This window comes from Rhincodon typus, chromosome 16 (assembly GCF_021869965.1).
Source record: "Rhincodon typus isolate 14 chromosome 16, sRhiTyp1.1, whole genome shotgun sequence".
In the NCBI taxonomy this organism is placed as follows: Eukaryota; Metazoa; Chordata; class Chondrichthyes; order Orectolobiformes; family Rhincodontidae; genus Rhincodon; species Rhincodon typus.
In genome coordinates, this window is record NC_063347.1 from 16,310,646 (window position 1) to 16,330,165 (window position 19,520).

Consider the following 19,520-nt stretch of genomic DNA (forward strand, 5'->3'; position numbering starts at 1 on the left):
TCATAGGAGCAGAAAGGCTTCTGCTCCTATGATGCTGCTTGGCCTGCTGTGTTCATCCAGCCCTGCACCTTGTTGTCTCGGATTCTCCAGCATCTGCAGTTCCTACTATCTCTATATAAAATGCTAAATAGGATTGATAAGGTGGACGTTGAACGGATGTTCCCTCTTGTGGAACAGTCTTGAATGACAGGTATAGAGTGAGAGGAGATAGGTTCAAAACTGAGATGATAAGAAACTACTTCACTTAGAGCATTGTGAATCTGTAGAACTCACTGCCCCATACTCTGGCTGGGGCAATATCTGATTGAAGGAATTAAACATGAAGTTCTAAAGAAGACGTGTAAAGACTTGGGAGCCAAAAGGTCTGTTCAAGTATTTGAGAGGAAATGGGACAATAGCTTGGCAGAATGGATGATCAAAGATTTCTGTTTGATCAGGTGAGTGGTATCATCAATTTGAAAGGAATGTGAACAGTGCCTGAGGAGGCAGAATTGTCAACTTCAGCTACAGTGAAAGCCAGAAAGGGAGTTTAGTTGGCGATAGTTTAGTGTGGATAGGGTTAAGTGAACAGGGAATTGGTCTCACAGACAAAATCAGCTCAAACCTGAGAGCATGAGGGAGGACTGGAGAGAAACTAGAGGAAGATACCTGTTTGTGGCTAAGTAAGGTGGAACTTTAAAGAAACTTTGGTCCTATAAGCTGGCAGAAAGGAGGGAAGAAGCTGTTGATCACATGGTTTCAATCTTATTGGCAAAGCAGTACATGAGATCCTAATACTATTGAAGTTGAAGATGAAGATGGAGCAGACAGGAATGAGGGAATTTAAGGAGGTACTTTGTGGTAGAGTAAAAAAGCCAGGAATTATCTTTACAGTTCAGAATGACGCAGCCCACTGAGCAATTTGGCAGGACAGCAGGATCCAATAGTGTTTTGCATGGTACAGTCAGATCTGGTGGTCAAATTCTAAACTACATAGCCACATTGATGTAAGTCCACTGCACTTAAAGGAGTGAGATAAGGGTTGTACTGGGGCATTGGCCAACTTGAAGAAATATTTATTGTAATGGGATTAGGCCAACAAATGTGGCAGTTAATGGCAGTATTATTTCAGAGGAATTTTATCAAGATATTGAATTACATTTTCTCTTTGATGATATAACATCAACTTATTCTGATCTTTCAAAGTAGAAAACTTCCCTTATGTGCACAGTAGTGTGTGGTACAGACTTATTTTCAATTATTTCATAGGCTTACGGGCATCATTGTCTAGGCAAATCATTTATAATTGCCCTTGAAGAGATGGTGGTAAGCAGCATTTTTGAGTTGCTGAAGTCCTTGGCATGCAGGGACAGCCACAATGCTGTTAGGAAGGATTTTGATCCAGCAACAGTGAAGGAAGAGTAATGTAGTCTCAAACCAGGATGATTGTGACTTGAAGAACTTGCAGGTGATGGTGCTACTGCTTTTGTGCATCTGCTCCTCAGTACTTCAGATAGTAGAGGTCACATGTTTGGAAGGTGCTGTTGAAGGAGTTGCTGATTACTATAGAGCATGTTGAAGATGCCATTAGTGAAGGGAGTAAATGTTAAAGGTGGCAGATGGAGTGCTAACCAAGTGGGCCCTGGATCTTGAATGATGTCAAACTTCTCGTATGTTGTTGGAGTTAGAGCCATCAAGGCTAGTGAAGAGTATTCCATTATGTTCCTGACTTGTGCCAGATAGATTGTGAACAGGTATTAGGAACAGAGGTGGGGAAGTTACCCTAGAACTCCAAGTTTCGGACTTGCTTAACTTGGTCACAAGTATTGATATGGTTAGTCCAGTTCAGTTTTACACATGATCCTGGATCAGTGTCAGTCAGCTGTTTTACCAATGAGACAAATGAAACCTAATTTGGATCCTTGATGTGCATGCACACTTCCAACAGGGGTCAGTGAAGTAGTGCAAATCCCTAACTTCACCCTTCCTAACTCAAATTGAGGTCACTTTAATAGCCATATACCTGCTGTGGAGAGAATCTTGTGGCATAGTGGTAGTGTGGGCCAGAGGCTTGAGCTCAAATACCATCTGCCCTAAGAGTTGTCTTAACATGTCTGTATAGATTATTCAAAAAATATCTATAGTTTCTGTGGCAAAGACCTGTTTAATTTTAAATAAATTAGTCACACAAGTAAAGTTTGCACACAATATTAGATATGAAACTTGTGCACTGGAATGATTAGATTCAATACTGCAATTTTACTAATAATTAATTGCAAACAGATTGGCACAGATGCCACCTTGTTACAGCCTAGTCTGCTCCAGTACTTACAACAGTTTGCACATTTATTTTTCTTCTTGTACAGCCTTGTCTTATCTTTTAGTTTACATTAGTTCATTATTAGTGAGGTAGTAATTAACCTAAAATTATTAGCTAACAATCAGTGAAAAACTAGAGTACTTAAATATTTATTAGATGATTAATTGCTGCACAAATACTGTTTACAGGAAATCAAAGGAAATAAATGAAATGCTTCAAAGCTAATCTGAATGAAGAATTTCAAGAAATTGTTTTAAAATTAAACAAAGCTCAACAGTGTACTTTGACCTAGTACAAGGACATAAGACTCAAAACAGCCTTATTCCAAAATTAACACTTTTGGGTTGAAGACAAAATAGAGAATTGACCAACTAACAGGAAATAAAATATACCATTCAAAGCTAAACGCTAAACAGATAAAAGTGGGCAAAGCTGTACTCCAGGAATCAGTGCTTGGTCCACCACAGTTCACAATTTGTATATATAAAGCTCCTTATAGAAAAACATCCCAAAGCATTTTGCAGAGGCAAACAAAACTAATGAAATCATCAAAACTCATGCAAGGTTGAGGATTTAAAGTTGCATGGTAAATCTATTAAAGCAAAGACATAAGTAGTCAAAACAATCTACAGGAGATGACAACTGGCCAGATGAACTGCAAAAGGTTTTTAATATTGAAAAGCATAAGGCATTACATATTAGTGGCAATAACAGCAATAAGATTAACATATGTAAGTTTAATCATTCCCATTCAATTTTTTTGAACAACTCAGTTGAAACTGGGAACTTACCAAGTATACATGATAGCCTCTGTTTTACTTAAAATGTGCTGCCCTAGTACCTTTGTTTTAAAAAGCACCCTGTTGACCAAAGTAAAGAGCAGTAGTACAGATGGCAATGTGACCATTCAATGCCAGAGTTCAGTCCTGGATCAATATAACTTTGAAATGCCTTTTCACAATTAGTGGAACCTGTGTCAGTGACTGTCAATCAACTGCTGCGATAAAAAGTCACACAAGCAACATTACATTATAAACAATATCCATAGTGATCCCAAACAGTTACAATAATTTTAGTTCAATTAAAAACATTAGTATACAATTAATGGAAGAAGGACAGAACTAAAGACTAAGAATGTGGACTTGCCTGCCTAATTGATACTACAGTGGAAACATACAAATGAAGAATTATTTAGACACCATTGTTTTAAACTAGAATATAATTTGGGACAGACAGCAAGCACCAGTAGAGTCCAAAAAACTCGAGAAACACTTAGCTGGTCAGGCAACCTTCATGGAGAAGACAAAGTAAATGTTTTAGGTCAATGATCTAGTTAGTTCTGTCGTTATCCAGATCGATTAACCCCATCTTCCTCCCTGCAGATACTGCCTGACAGGCTGACTGTTTCCAACACTTGCTATTTCAGATTTCCAGCATCTGCAATATTTTGCTTTTTATTTCACTCTTTCTAGTATTGAAAGGAATTCTGGATGGTCATTGACAGGGTTTATTGCATCCATTTACTGTCTTAAACTTATAAGTGTACCATCATTTTAAAGATGTAGATTAAGGAGTAAAGTCAGAGAGGCTTTGACACAAACTACGAATGAAATTTTGTTTTATTTTTCAAAATACAAATGCATTAACTTAGCCCCTTCAATTTATGAAAGGCCTAATGACAGCAGGGATTGCTGTTGTAAATACAGTATCAGTTGAAAAATGATCCAATAATACTAAAGCCAGCAGTCTGGTTGAGTTATTGTACAAACCCCTACCAGCAGGCTGGTTGGGTTATTGTATGTGTCCCCTTTCAGCAGACGATTCACCCACCCCCGCCCCAAGCTTTCTTCCAGCAGTGCAGTTTCACATAGTTCCTCGTAACCTTGGTCTTGTTAGATGACAGCAAATGCAACCAGTATCAGAACTGCAAAAACAAAAATAGAACTGTCATTACATTCAGAATACTTTTTATGACAGAGGAAATGTGCTTAGTGGAGGACACTTTCAGTACCACGTACTGTCACTTTCATTTGTCACATCTGCTTTATAACATACTTCCTACTCTCCAGAGCCATGAAGAGGAGAAAACTTTATTTCAGGTCAGGTAGAAGGCAACAAACCACATGCAATTGATGTGCAAACCAAGATTTTTGTTAAACTTAATCTTTAGTGCTTACAAAGGACACTACCTGGTTTTCCCTCAAGAGGCATAGCTGCAAACAGGAATTAGCTACAAGTAGGATTCCACAATTTCCTGGTCTTCTACAAGTTTGAGTGGGTTTTCTCTTGAAACAATTTTATCTCCATAGAAACTTAAAATACAGTATGCAACAAATTAAGGAGAAAAATGGGAACTAACAGGGAAGGAGAAAGGCACGACAAATAGAGTGAGTAACTCAAGTACTAGAAATGGAGCCTGCAGCATATGGAGAAAGGAAAAAAGGAAAACGGAAAACAGAATTATAGTCAGGAGCAAGGAGACCAAGGTCGAAGGACTGACAGAGAAAGGATTGAGGGAGCAGATGAGAAAAAGGAGACAGGAGGGACAGAGAAGGACATAGATGATGATGGAACGGCAAGGAGAAAAGGTGCAAAAGGTGAACACGACTGACAGGAGACGGTTCAGGAGAGGACTGATGGTAAAATGTGAAATAGGAATACACAGTATTGGAAAGGATATCACAAGACTACAAAGGTGCGATACATAGCAGTGTTACTGAAAACGGAGATGGGTAAAGGAAGAGTAGGTTTTTGGAAGTGACCCAGTGAAAACAATGGGTACGAAATAAACAGACTGCAGAGCAAGGTGGTCAAAGCTGTTTACATCACCATATGCTTCATGTTGCTATCAAAGTCCTGGTCTCATGCATTCCTTGACCTGCAGCCTGAAATGTTCTCACAACCCTAACTGGATCCCTCACCAACCACTATACTTTCTGGCAATCAGTTCCACAATAAAAAAATGCAAATTAAAAGCAAAATGACAACAATGTGACTGAAACAATGTTAAACAGAACCAAATAAAATTAAAGGCGACTGAAATTGACAGACCAAGTAAAAGATACACAGATCAACGCAAAGATAACAAGCCACAAGATGTTCAATTATCTGGGATCTGCTAATGGCAAGTCTTGCATTCAACATATACTTTGTGCTTGTCACATTTCCAGAAGCAGTGTTTTTTTTTCTGATGCTATTTATAACATTCCATGGAATTAGATCAGATTTTTAAGCTGTACAAAGTTCACATTCTCCACTTTGCCCCCATTTGCAAACTCTGGACTGTGTCCATACGAATGATACATGCTTTCTAAAATGAATGTAATCACTAGTCACAGTTCATTCCAACCTTACACAGGTGCTCAATACCATTAAGGTTAACTGGTCCAGCCTCATCAACACCACAGCTACAAAATCAGTTGGGCTCAATATTCTACATCAGGCAACTCATCTTCTGACATCTTCTTGCTCTCTCTACTATCTACAAAGTATCATGATCATTTAGTTTGTAAAATAAGCTCAATTGCTTTTGGTTGCTGGTATCCCATTTAAAAATATGGCTGTTAGAGGTTCATAGCCATCTCATTAATTCACTATAGCCAGTTAAGACAGAGAAGCTGATGTGTTTTCTCAGTATCAGCTACAAAAGGGAGACATTTAGGATTTGGTTAAACCCTGGATGACACAAGTGAGCCCTTCTAAAGGTCTCAATGCAAAGATTTGAGGAATATAGGAGGCTGGAAGGATATCCACAGCAAATTCCACCATAATACTTTTTGCTCTTTGGAAAAGTTATATATTAAAAATTAATATAACAGCCACCTTAAGGTTTAATATGTATAAAAGAGGCTTTGAGACACCATTTTAAAAATAGAACTCCAAGTAGTACTCAGACACCAGAGGGAAAGATAAAGAGAGTGTTCTCATCAGGGAGTCAGCAAAAGAGATCCCAGCTGATAGATTGCTGTACTGAACCAGGCTACCATTGGTTGCAAACTGCAGTGCCATATAAGTGAAATAAGGAGTCTTTACTCCATCCCAGAACCTGTGGGAGAAACTTCCAACTGTTCAATTACAAAATCAATTGCAAGTGTTGAACCCTACCTAACTTCTTAAACTCTTCACCTTGGGGAAAATAATTTACAAGCATATTATAAGTCTGTGATAAAAACTGATTATCTTTCATTTTTGAAAGCATCTTTTGTTAATACCTACTTTAAATCTTTGTTTTTGCAACTACGACTCACTTTTATAACTGAATAATTGTCAGTCATTGGGTAATAAAGCAACCTTTAAGACTAAAGCTTTGCTGGTTATTTTAAATTAGAACACAAAAAACCGAAAAAGAGTTCTGTGAGCTACACAAATTTGGAGCTTATGAATCACTAATATTACACAATGAAGTCATAAAAGTCAGGGGTATAATAAAAATGTACATTATTTGCTTGAATGGGTTCAGCTGCAACTTCAATCAAGCTGCAAGATGCCACCCAAAACAGATTGCTAAATTAACAATCCTATGACATGTCAATATTCAACACTTTCACCTTGATTACAAGGGAAAAGAGAATGCCATTAGTAAAATCAGAATACTATTTTCATCTCACACTATTCTGACTTGGGGATAGGAGTAAGCAATTCAACCTCTTAAATCAAATCTTGGCAAATCTATACTTAAACTGTATTTGCTGATTTGGGTCCTCATCTCAGCATCCTTGCCAAAACAAAACTCCGGTTTGTAATGTTCAATGTCTGTTGAATGCAGACCAGGCTCAAAGGGTTAAGTGGCCTACTTCAGCTCCTAATTCTGTTTGTGTAATAACTGTCGTAACCTCAACAACTTGAAGTTTTTTTCAAATTTTCACTGTGAAGTACTTCCTAGCATCACCCCCAAATTACCTGGCTTTAATTGTAATGTTACATCACTTGGGTTTCCCCACCAACAGAAGCAGTTTTTACTCTAATCTATCAAATCTTTTAGTTACCTTAAAGCACCTCAATTATATCAGCCCAAGAGTACAAACCTAGTTCATACAATGTCCTCTTTTCAGTCCTTTTATTCCCACTTTTATTCTGGTTAATCTCTTCTTCACTACCTTCAAGGCCAATATATTCGTTCTTAGGTACAATACACAAAATTGAACGTTCATTGAATTTAACCAGAGCTCCCCACCCAACATTCTTCTGAGAGAACAAGAACTTGAGTGGCACAAAAGATCCATTATCATCTTTCCCGCAACTTGTGAAAGGTAGTGAATATGGCCAGTGACATCCATATCCAGAGAACAAACAAAAGGTGGAGACGTTGGGCTAATTCAGCACACTTCCCTTTTAATGAAGTCACTGCACAGTATAAATGTAACGATGCCTAAAGTTGCATCTAAAATGAGAAGTCAAACACATTTGAGGAACTCATTTACCGAGAAGCAAAAACCACCAAATGCAAAATAAGGCCTGCCCAGAAATTACTAAATCAAGATAATTTATTCAATGTTGACAGACCAAGTAGCTGCACACCATGGAACAATTAAGTTGTGGTTTTCCAGCTTTTATAACTTGTGTAACACAAGCATAGAAAGCAGATGAACACTATCCTGTAAGTTTGCTGGTTTTGATGGTGGGGAAGGACTCACATTTTTGAGGAACTCTTCTGCAACGATGCGAGCTCTGGCATTTAATGACAGCTTCATTTCACTGACTTCCTTGTCAATCTCCTCCATGAAGTGAATGACAAAGTCAACCAGTTTGTGTTTGTACATCTGTTCAGTATGGAAGTTGGTGATCAGGAAACTGATGTCATAGCCCTGTCAGAAAAGATAGAACAGAGGCAGCAGTAAATATTTATTTCAGATAATGACATATTTAACCATCTCCAGCAATTCAAAGGGGACAGGATTGTTTCAAAACATGTAAAAGAACTGATGATTTCTGTTAACAGATATTTTCATAGTCTAAACATTGGATTTGAACTGAGCTCCAGAAATTTCCTGCCTTGATATATTTCTGGCATTATTCTTTGCCAAAGCCTATGGTGAACCTCACTCCCATCAAGATGAGACTTCACTTCAGAACCACATTCAACAGATGAGAACTTGTAGCTCAACTCAGTTGCTGCACCCATAAGAATAAGAAACATTCAGTTCTACATGCTAAAAAAGCCAAATTAATCTCCAGTATTTGTCACTTACAATTGTGGAGTACATAAAGACCACATTCTGCTATCCCATTAAGATAGTGAAGCACGTTGAGCTCAACACTGACACTAGACTTCAAAGTCACATGACATCTCATGAAAAATAGGCAAGCAAACTTCCTGCCACCCTCCATCAACTGAGAACATAAGAACTTGGAGCAGGAGTAGGCAATTCAGCCCCTTGAGCCTGCTCTGCCATTTAATACAATCATAACTGATCTCATCTCAATCTCAACTCTACTTTCCTGCCAAATCCACGTAACCCCTATGCCCATTACTAATTTAAAAAAATCTGTTCATCACCTCCTTAAATTGACTCAATGTCCCAACATCCACTGCACTCTAGCGTAGTGAATTCCATAGATTCATGGTCCTTTCCTCTTCATCTGTTTTGAATCCTGCCACTCCTTAGCCCAAAACTATTAACTCTCATTCTAGATTGCTCCACAAGGGGAAATATCTGCTCTACATCTACTTTATCAAGTCCCTTTGGCATCCTACATAGCCCAATTAGATCTCCTCATCTTCTAAACTCAAGTATTGATCTGAACTACTCAATCTCTCATAAGACTAGCCTTTCACTGCTGAAATCTTTCTCTGGGCTACCTCCAATAATTACACCTGTCCTCAAGTAAGAAAGTAAAACTGTATACAGTACTCTGGATGCCATCTCACCAATGCCTTGTACAACTGCAAGAACACTTCCCCGCTTTTATACTGTTCCTTTAACAATAAGTGCCAAATTGCATTTGCCCTCCTTATTAGCTGCTATAATTGCATGAGCTTTTGGGACTCATGCACAATGACACCCAGATCCCTCTGCATTTTAAAGTTGCCCTCAATTTAGATAAGTTGCCTTTTTATTCCAATCAAAATGTTTAACCTCACTTATCCACATTAAAACCCCATCTACCAAATTTTGGTCTATTCTCCTAACCTATCTATATCCATTTATAAAGTTCTTATTTCTTCGTTGCAACTTACTTTCCCACCTATTTTAATGTCATTTGCAAATTTGACAATTATACATTCTATCATTAAAGTCATTAAATTAGATTGTAAATAGTTGGGTTCTGAGGATCAAAGCCTGTGGCATCCCACTAGTTAATAGCTTGCTAGCCTGGAAAAGATCTATTTCATAGAAAATCTCAATTCCTATTTATCCAAACTCTGCTTTCTATTGATTAGCCAATCTTCTATCCAAGCTAATATATTATCCCAAACTCATGCGATCTTACCTTGTGCAATAAGCCTTTTGTGTGGTACCTTATCAAATACCTTCTGTAAATTGAGATATGCAACCCCTGTAGCAACTCCATTATCCACTTTATTTGTTACATCTATAGCAAGTTAGTTAAACACTATGCACCCTTCATGAAACCATATTGACTTAGCTGGATTGTGGTTTGAGTTTCCAAATGTCTCATTACTACGTCCTCAATAACTGATTTTAATAATTTCCTCGTGATATGTTAAACTAATTGGTCAATAGTTTTCTACTTTCTGCTTCCTTCCCATTTTGATTAAGTGCATTATATTAGCATTTTTCCAATCCAGTGGAATCTTTCCAGAATCCAGGAAATTTCAGAATATAACCAATGCATCTACTGTGTATGGTGCCGTAGCCTACTTCCTACAGTCTAAGGATATCAGGCACTGGGGACCTGTCTGCCTTTAATCCCAATAGTTTGTTCAGTACTTTTCTCTCTCTCTCCTCACCCCCCCACCCCCGCGCCCCCGGTGATTGTGTTTATTTTATATTTCCCCTTTTCTAAAACCTCTGCTTTACCTGTTACTGTTGAGATTGTTTCAGCATCCTCCAGCATGAAAAGTAAGGCAAAGTATCAATTTACTGTCTCTGCCATTTCTGCATCCCCAATTTTTAACTCCCCATTCTTACCTTCAAGGGTCCACTTTTGTTTTAGCTACTCTCTTCCTTTTATATACTTGAAGTTTTTGCTATATTTAATATTTTAGATATATTTTGTGCTAGCCTTCTTTCACAATTAACCTTTGCTTTTTATTACCTTCTTTTAGCAACCCTTTGTTGGTGTATAGAAGTTTCCCAATCGTCCCGCCTGCCGCTGATCTTTGCGAATATGCCATGCTTTAGTTTTTGCCTTTATGCTATCTTTAACTTCCTTGCTTAGCCCTGGCTGCTTTTTCTCTCTTACAATCTTTCTTCCTGTCTGGAATGTAGTTTAGTTGGGAGGAATTGAATATCTCCTTAAATGTCTTCCGCTGTTAGAGGAGCACTAGATCATGGGCACTATATTGAATGTTACTTGAAAGAAACATGAGTAGCAAAAGCACAGAATACATTGTGGGTAGGGGACTTCAATATCCATCACTAAGAATAGCTTCATGACACCACAATTGACTGAACTTATTTCCTCAAGGACATAACTGGGTCTGAGGGAGGTGACCCTGACTATTTTAGATGAATCTGGCCATAAGTGACCATTGCAGAGTTCTTACGGAGACCAAAAAAAAAACACAGCTACCTTCATCTGGAGTATTGGATTATAGGAAATAGTAGTATGCAGTTTGGCCATTTGAGTCTGCTCTATTATTCACTGAAATCCTGGCTTATCTTCTACCTGTAAACCATTTTCCCTGCAGTATGCCCATATCCCTTGTTGGATTTAATATTTGGAAATCTTTCTACTACTGCCTTGAACATAGTCAAGGACTGAGCTTCCACACCACAATGGGTTAGAGAACTCCCAAGATTCACCAAGGGAATAATTTACTTCCCAGCTCAGTCCTAAATAGCCTGGCTTTTATTCGGAGATTGTGGGTTCAAGAACCCCTTCAGCCAGGAGACACATGCTTCCTGTAGTTACCCCATCAAGCAAAGCTAGAGCTTTGAGATCACCTTTCATCCATCCAAATGCTAGACAATGCAGGCCCAGACTCCTCAAACTATCATGACCAATTAATCCCACCATCCTAGAATCTAAATTGGTGAAAGTTTGTCACAATAGAAAACATACCCTTTAAGAAAGGAGACCAAAACTGTATACAATGCACCAGGTGCAGTCTCACCAAGGTACTACCTAATTATATCAAGATATCTCTACTTCTATACTCAAATCTATTTATATTAAAGGCCAAAGTTCTAATTGCTACCCTAATTGCTTACTGCACTTGTATATCAGCTCTGTGACTCATGAACCAAGGTCTCTTCGGATATAATATTTCCCAATCTTTCACCATTTCTGAAATGTTCTGCATTTCTCCTTTTCCTTTCACAGTGGATAACCTCAACACTTATCCAATTTATATTCATTTGCTATGTCTTGCCCACTCACTTAACCTATCTAAACTCTTTTGAAGTCTCTTTGCATCCTCCTCAATTGACATTCTCATCCTGTTTTATACCAAGTGAACCAGGAAATATTACATTTGTTCTCCACATCCAAATCATTGATATAGATTGTAAAGAACTAGAGCCCAAGCATTCAATGTCGCAGTAAGCTGCAAGTCACAGTCTGCCAAACTAAAAGTGACTCATTTATTAAATCCTACGGGTAATTTTGCTTAAGTGTGTGGTACTTTATTAAAAGCCTTGAAAATCAAAGTATATCACCTGTGCCAGTTCCACTTTACCCATTCTTTAGTTACATCCTCACAAACTCAAATACACCTGTCAAACAATTTTCTTTTCAGATATCCATGTTGATTTTTGTCTGGTCCGATCATTTTTTAAAAATACTAAAGTGCTCAGTTATCTCTTCCTTGTAACAGATGTTAGCCGTACTACTGCTATCAGGCTAACAGGTCCATAGATCCTAGCTTTCTCTTCTCCTCTCCACTTCTTAAGTTGTGCGGTTATATTCAATATCTTCCAATCTGCAGAATTTTGCAAGATGACCAACGTATCTACCACCTCCACTGCAACTTCATTCAACACACTGGGGTGCAGAACATCAGGTCAAGGGGATTTATCAAATTTCAGTCCCACTTTCTCCAGTACTTTTTTTTTTAAATAAACCTATATTAATTTCTTTCAGTTCCCCATTCTTCTTTGTGTCTTGCTTCTCTAGTATTTCCATGAAGTTTTTTGCACCTTCCCCCATGAAGACAAAATATTTGTTTAGTTTCTCTGTTCTCCATTACAGACTTTGTCTGACTGTAGTGATCTCAAGATGTCTTTGTCAACTTCTTCTTTTACATACTTAAAGATATTTTTGCCCATTTTTGCATTTCTCACTAGTTTACTTAGTTATTCTATTTTCTGCTTTAGTTCCTTGGTCCTCCTTTGTTAATATCTAAAATGCTTCCAACCCTCCAGGCCTACAACTTACTTTTTGGAAACTTTATAAGCCCCTTCCTTTGATTTAATAAAATCTTTAACTTGTCAGCCATGGTTGGATTACTTTTGCTACTCAGCTTTTTGTGCCTCCAAAGGAATGTATATTTGTAGTCAACTCTTAATTCTTAAATGCTAGTCGATGCCCATCATCGGGGAAACTATATTAAAAGACATGAAAACAATCTATTGTCTCTCAGCTTCCCTTATCGAGACCCTAGTTTCAGACTGAACTGCACTACTTTCAAACTTAATGTAAAATTTTGGTCAGCTGATGGTCACTCTTCCCTGGAGGCTCCTTTGCAAGATTAACTTTTTCTCATTGCACAGTACCATGTCTAAAGTAGAAAGGAGGAATCATATGTTTTTTGTTCCATTAATTCATCTACCTTACTATGAATGTTGCATGTATTCAGGTGGAGTGTTTAATTCTCATTTATCTATAATGTTTAGTTTTATCTGCTGGTGCACTTTGTTTGTAAGGCACCGACTATACTACTGTATGTATAAAGTCCCTTATTGCGATCTTGCTCCTCGTCTTTTCTTTATCACATCTTCCAGCACTTGATTCCTTATTCCCCACTATTTAGTTTATAGCTCTCTGCTGCTCTAGTTATACAACTTGCCAGAATACTGGTCACAGCACAGTTAATTTCCATGGCATGTTCCTCCTCTTCCCAGCATAGAATCATAACTGCGAGCATCAATCATGCTATGTCAACCAGAGCTTGAATTTCAAAGGTATCCATGGAGGTGCCATTAGCTGATTTTATAGTGAAATTCTGTCACCTCATGACCTTGCAGACCCTTCACTCAACCAATATTAAGAAAAAAAGACCAATGACAGTTCAAAGATGAGTGAAAGGGAGCTTGCCAGGAGCATCACATATACCTAAAAATAATGTTGAACCTACACAGAACTGATGAATGTTAAATTGAAAGCAGCATGCTATAGACAGAGCCAGGCAGTCCCACAAGTAACTCAAAAGTTCAGCGCTCCTGCTACGTTCTGAGGTGAGTTACTCATATTCTGACTCTACAAAGCCTTTTCACCATCCACATGGCACAAATCAGGAATGTGACAGAATACCTTCCACTGTCTGGTTTGTTCAGCCTCAACTACACAAACTCAACACTGTCCGGGACAAAGCAGCCCTTTTACCGTCTGAAGTATTTGCTGCCTCCACAAATGATGCATTGTAGTTGCACTGGGCATTGTCTACACGATGCAACAGAACAGATGGGAACAAGACAAACAATGGACTCCAAGTGCCCTCAGGTCCTTATCACCGTCTCAAAGATAGGTACCACAAAAGTAAGTCAAACTGTTAAGTGCACATTCTATATATTGGCATTACCTCAACTGCTTTCCTCCGGAGGATGAAGAAATTCTCTGCTCTCATCATCATAAATCTCATGAACTTATGACAAAGGATCTTTTCAATCTCATCCGCCTGAAAATGAAAACACAAAAAACTTGAACAGGTATAAATTCTAACCTTTCTATCGCCAAAGACTGGAGGTGCACCTTTAAAATAGTGATGCTTTCGAGGGCAGTTTTTTAAAAACACACGGTAGCACACATGGAACTGCCAACATACCCACTGGAAACTTCGTGGGAAGCTAAAGAAAGGACAAAAATCCAGTTAAAATCTGTTGAGTTAAAACAAAGAAAATAGGAATAATATTCCACATTTTTATAAAGATGTATATTTTGCTCCACAAAATGGAAGCATTTGTAAAAAGCTGGAGAATCAACACCTTGGCTCTCCTCAATGGAGACGATCTTCACTCAGCACCTCAACTCAGATGTTAACTGCACAGGAGGCCATTTAGCCCATCATGTACACAGATCTGACTACACTAAACCCATTTTGCAGCTTTTGGCTAACAATCCTGGAGGCTATGGCAATGCAAGTGTGTATCTAGATACTGAAAAATGTTGAAAGGTTCTGACTGCCACCACCTTTCAGGCAAAGAGCTTGAGTCCTGGAACACAGCTGAGTGAAAAACGCTCACCTCAACTCTCCTTTTGGCATTCTAACTCTTGCCTTAAAATCCATATTCTGGTGGTTATTAATTCCTCTATGAATAAAGTGCCTTCCTATCCACCCCAATCTTATACGTTTCTTGGGTACCATCTCAACTTTTGCCGCTCCAAGGAAAACAATTCCAGCCTATCTAATCTTTCTTCATTGTTCAAACCAAGCCCAGGCAGCATCCTGGTAAAACTCGTGTCGTCTTTAGTGCAATCACATCTTTACTGTAATGTTGTGACCAGAATTGCACACACTCCAGTTGTGGCTGAGCCAGTATTTTACACAGTTCCGTCAACTTCCGTGCTTTTGCATTTTATTCCTCGACTAGTAAAAAGCAAGTCGCCCAAATGCCTCCTTGGCTGCTTTATCCACCAGCCTTGCTATCTTCAGGAATCTGTGGATATGTACACCAAAATCCCTCAGATCTTCTGTACTTTTTGGGATCCTAACATTCGAAATATATTCCATTTGGCCTTGCTAGGCTAATTTCTTTCTTAATAAGCCTATGTTTCCTCTGCTTTCCAGGCTCTTTCATTTTACTTCATATTTCCATTCAACTTCTCAACTCCCTCCCCCTCTTCGAACTACTTGCCAGGATCCCATCTGTGTCAATCTAACTGGCTGGCCCAAAGTTCTGTTCCAAGAGATGAATGGAAAATGTTATTCCACAGAACAGGTGTTATGGTGCAGAAGGGGGCCATTCAGCCCACTGTACCTGTACTAGATCATTAACTGAGCACCATTACTTACTACCAGATTCCTGCCTTTTTCCCATCCCCAATACAGTTAGTCCAAATCTTACTAATGACAAGTACAGCCTAAAAGCCAAATGGGATACTGACCTGTTTGATTGCAATGCTGACTCGTACAGAATTTATTGAGCCCTCAATGAGGACCTTCTCCTTCTCATTCCTGCTGATGATTAAGGGCTGCAACAGCAGCTCTTTACTGCTCCTGTCATGGGGCAAGAAAACATCCATTACTATCCCATACTTAGAATGAATTCTAGGGCTTTTCAGTTATTTAGTGCCACAGCACTAAGTTTGTTTCTTGCATAAGTGCATTGTTGGCAATCATCTCAAAGTTAAGTTACACACAGATTATATGCTTTGAGTTGTATTTACCACAGAAAACCCAAAACCAAACATACACAAATTTATCCCTAGAAACAGAAAATTGTACTGAAGGTTTTTTGCATCTCCCCACAAATGGTGCTTAATAGAGAAAACTGAAAACTAACCAAAATATTTACCCAGCAAGTGTGCCCTACCTCACTTCCACTTCAGGTTTATTATGGCGTTCCACAACTTGTGATGAGAAGTTTTCCAGGCAGAGTGCAGCTTGAAGTGTGGCACGGACTGCATTCAGGTATGGACGGAGCGTTGCCTAATGAGAGATAAACAAAGTTAAAGTAATAAAGCTTAGAAGACCCTCTAGGCAATTACACCACTAGGGGACATCAATGTTGGAAATATCCCATTTAAATCTGTAAATTCAAATCTCATTACAAAACATTTTTGTTCAGACAAATGTAGTGTCACGGATGGAACAGTGGACCAGATTATTTCGTGATCTCCCTTTAATTAACAGGCAGTGTCTACTTGTTGCGAACAAAAATAAAATTAAGTAAACCAAATAAGACAACAATACCAGACAGCCGGTTAATCATGTTTAAAGCACAGAGAATGAATAATAGCGGATTGATTAGCTCTAGTTAATCTACAGCAACAGCCCATTTGTAAACTAGGCTCAGGTCACAATCACAAACCATACCACACCCACTCCATTTTAGACTCAAAACACTAACCAGCAAGGCAGTCAATGCATGTATTGTTGTATATGCTGAACAACATGGGAGAAAACCTAAAGTAATTTGAATCTTAATACCATCTGTTGACTATATATGATTTTAACTCCTTTATAGAGTCATAGAGACGCACAGCACAGAAAGACCCTTCAGTCCAACTCGTCCATGCCAATCAGATATCCTAAATAAATCTAGGCCCATTTGCCAGCATTTAGCCCATATCCCTCTAAACCCTTCCTATTCATATATCCATTCAGATGCCTTTTAAATGCTGTAATTGTACCAGCCTCCATTTCCTCTGGCTGCTCATTCCATACACGCACCATCCTCTGGGTGAAAAACTTGCCCTTTAGGTCCCTTTTAAATCTTTCCCCTCTCACCTTAAATCTATGCCCTCTAGATTTGGACTCCTCCACCCAGGAGAAACGACCTTGTCTATTTACCCTATCCATGCCCATGATTTTATAAACTTCTAAGGTCACTCTTCAACCTCCAATGCTCCAGGGAAAATAGCCCCAGCCCATTCAGCTTCTCCCTATAGCTCAAATTCTCCAAACCTAGCAACATCTTTGTAAATCTTTTCTGAACCTTTTCAAATTTCATAACATCCTTCTTACAGCAGGGAGACCAGAACTGCACACAGTATTCCAAAAGTGGCCTAACCAATATCCTGTATAGCCACCACACGACATCCCAACTGCTATACTTAATGGATTGATCAATAAAGGCAAACATTACTAAACGCCTTCTTCACTATCCTGTCTATGATACCACTTTCAAGGAACTACCAACATGACTCCAAGGTCTTTGTTCAGCAACATCACCTCCCCCCACCAGAACCTTGCCATTAAGTATATAAGTCATGCCCTGATTTGCCTTTCCAAAATGCAGCACCTCACATTTATCTAGATTAAACTCCATCTGATCAAGATCCCATTGCACTCAGGGGTGATCTTTGCTGTCCACTACACCTCCAATTTTGGTGCCATCTGCAAACTAACAAACCTCATCTGTTCACATCCAAATCATTTATATAGTGAATGAAATGCAGTGGACCCAACACAGAACCTTGTGGCACACTGCTCGTCACAGGCCTCCAGTCTTAAAAACAATCCTGCACCACCACCATCTGCTTTCTACCATCGAGCTAATTCGGTATCCAAATAGCTAGCTCTCCCAGTATTCCATGTGACCTAACTTTACTAACCAGTCTACCTCTTCCCGTTACTTCTTTTAAAAACTCAATTAAGTTAGTGAGACACGATTTCCCATACTCAAAGCTATGTTGACTACTCCTAATCAGTCCTTGCCTTTCCAAAAACAAGTAAATTCTATCCTTCGGGGATTCCCTCCAACAACTAACCCACCACTGATGTCATGCTTACTCGTCTATAGAAATTTTCTTCCCCAAAAGGCCATTAACAAAGTAATTTTTAATCGGTACAAGAATTATTTCCATTTTCTTACAAAGACCAAATTCAATGTCTAACTAATTGTTATAATGAAATTTAAACAAACTTTTTTGCCTTGCCGTGGCTTCTAGAATATTAAGCTAGTGACCTAATCTGCTACCATACAAGTGAAGTGTGCACTTCACATCGGAAACCTGACTAATCACTCACCAGAAGTAACTTCACACCTAAAACTTGAAATAGAAAGTTAACTCATCATTTTCACCTTTAATAGGATATTTTTGCCAAGAGCAACATCGTGTTATATGAATAACTGAAAAGTAACGGAAGGTCTGAGCCATATATAACTGCTATTGTCAGCACTCACAACATCTTGCGGATTAAATGTTAAATACAGACTTTGCACCTATATACGGTCCTGTTAAAGGAACAGCGTCAACACTAAACCGCAAACAACCTTGACGAGGCACGCAGTCCCAGTGACAGCCGTAAGTCAGAACATGGAACAAGGCTGCCTAGTGACAAGTACCCAGCCAAGAAATACTGATTGCAGTCAGGAATTAACAACTTGCCAGATATCAAAGACTAGAAACAGGCACACAATCAATGCCCTCCTTTCCCCATCTCCACTGAGGAGGTTGCAGGGACGCGACAGGATCACAAATTCCTGACTCAATGGAAGGCATTCCGGATTGGACGCAGAGGAAGAGTAACACGGTTCGACCATTTGATACGGAGGGAGCAGTACACGAGCCGGCCCAGCCCGGATACCAATCGGTTCAGCCCTGGCCCAGAGACAGGAAGCGCTGGGTGTGGAGCTCTCCCCTGCCCTCGGGGGACGGGTGGGGCCTTGCTGCCGCTTGGAGCCGTTACTCCAGCTGACTCCGGAGCTCCCAATTATCTTCCTTCCCCACCACCCCCTGTCTGTACTCCTAGCCGGAGCGAGCCCATCGCCTTCTTTCCCCTCCATCCCATTCAGGGACCCTCTCAGCGCTGACCCCCTCCTATTACCATCGTCTCCCCGGAAGGCGGAAACGTCCCGGGCGCATGTGCGGCCGTGCCTCTTCACACCCCGCCCCTGCCCGTTGCAGGATGTACCATACTTCGAGGAGGGGGAGTAAGAGCTCGCTCTAGTTCTCTACCGTAGTTTATTTGTCGTAGTTCCATCCACATACCATGTGCAGAAGTTGAACAAATTTTAGCAATCAATTAAAGCTTTGTTCCCTGTTTCTTACTCTTTAGGTGCTGCCAACATGAACATCGATGTTACTTTCACTCCCCCCCCCCCGAGTAGTATTTACTTTTCTCACCCTGGAATCGGTTAACTTTTAAGATTTACGTTGTAATAAGTATGAATTTTATTTTCATGGTATTTATGTGGAGCTGTAAAATGAATAAAATAATATGCATGTCAAACGTTGTTGATCAAAACAGCCGGCCTATCCGCACCAGAAG

General features: G+C 39.3%; 1 protein-coding gene across 2 annotated transcripts; it reads right to left on the bottom strand.

The window, feature by feature from the left end:
- Positions 1-3,900: 3,900 nt before the first annotated feature.
- arpc4 (actin related protein 2/3 complex, subunit 4) lies at positions 3,901-19,177 on the bottom strand. Of its 2 annotated transcripts, XM_020510120.2 has the most exons (6): positions 19,077-19,177; positions 16,117-16,232; positions 15,689-15,800; positions 14,166-14,261; positions 7,933-8,103; positions 3,901-4,223 (listed from the first exon to the last, which is right to left on the bottom strand). In XM_020510120.2, the coding sequence occupies exons 1-6, from the start codon at positions 19,077-19,079 to the stop codon at positions 4,218-4,220; spliced, it is 504 nt and encodes a 167-aa protein (XP_020365709.1). In that variant the 5' UTR covers positions 19,080-19,177; the 3' UTR covers positions 3,901-4,217. The 2 variants fall into 2 exon arrangements, with proteins under 2 accessions (XP_020365709.1, XP_048462738.1); XM_048606781.1 differs by lacking the exons at positions 3,901-4,223; positions 7,933-8,103; positions 14,166-14,261; positions 15,689-15,800; positions 19,077-19,177 and adding an exon at positions 18,638-19,068 and having other exon boundaries at positions 16,122-16,232.
- Positions 19,178-19,520: the final 343 nt, after the last annotated feature.

Excerpts from the sequence above, each read along its gene's own strand:
- arpc4 (XM_020510120.2), bottom strand. Across the intron at positions 14,262-15,688 it reads TCAGCATTGCAATCAAACAG|GCGGATGAGATTGAAAAGAT; the intron begins GTCAGTATCCCA and ends TTTCATTTTCAG. Across the intron at positions 8,104-14,165 it reads TCCGGAGGAAAGCAGTTGAG|GGCTATGACATCAGTTTCCT; the intron begins GTAATGCCAATA and ends CTTTTCTGACAG.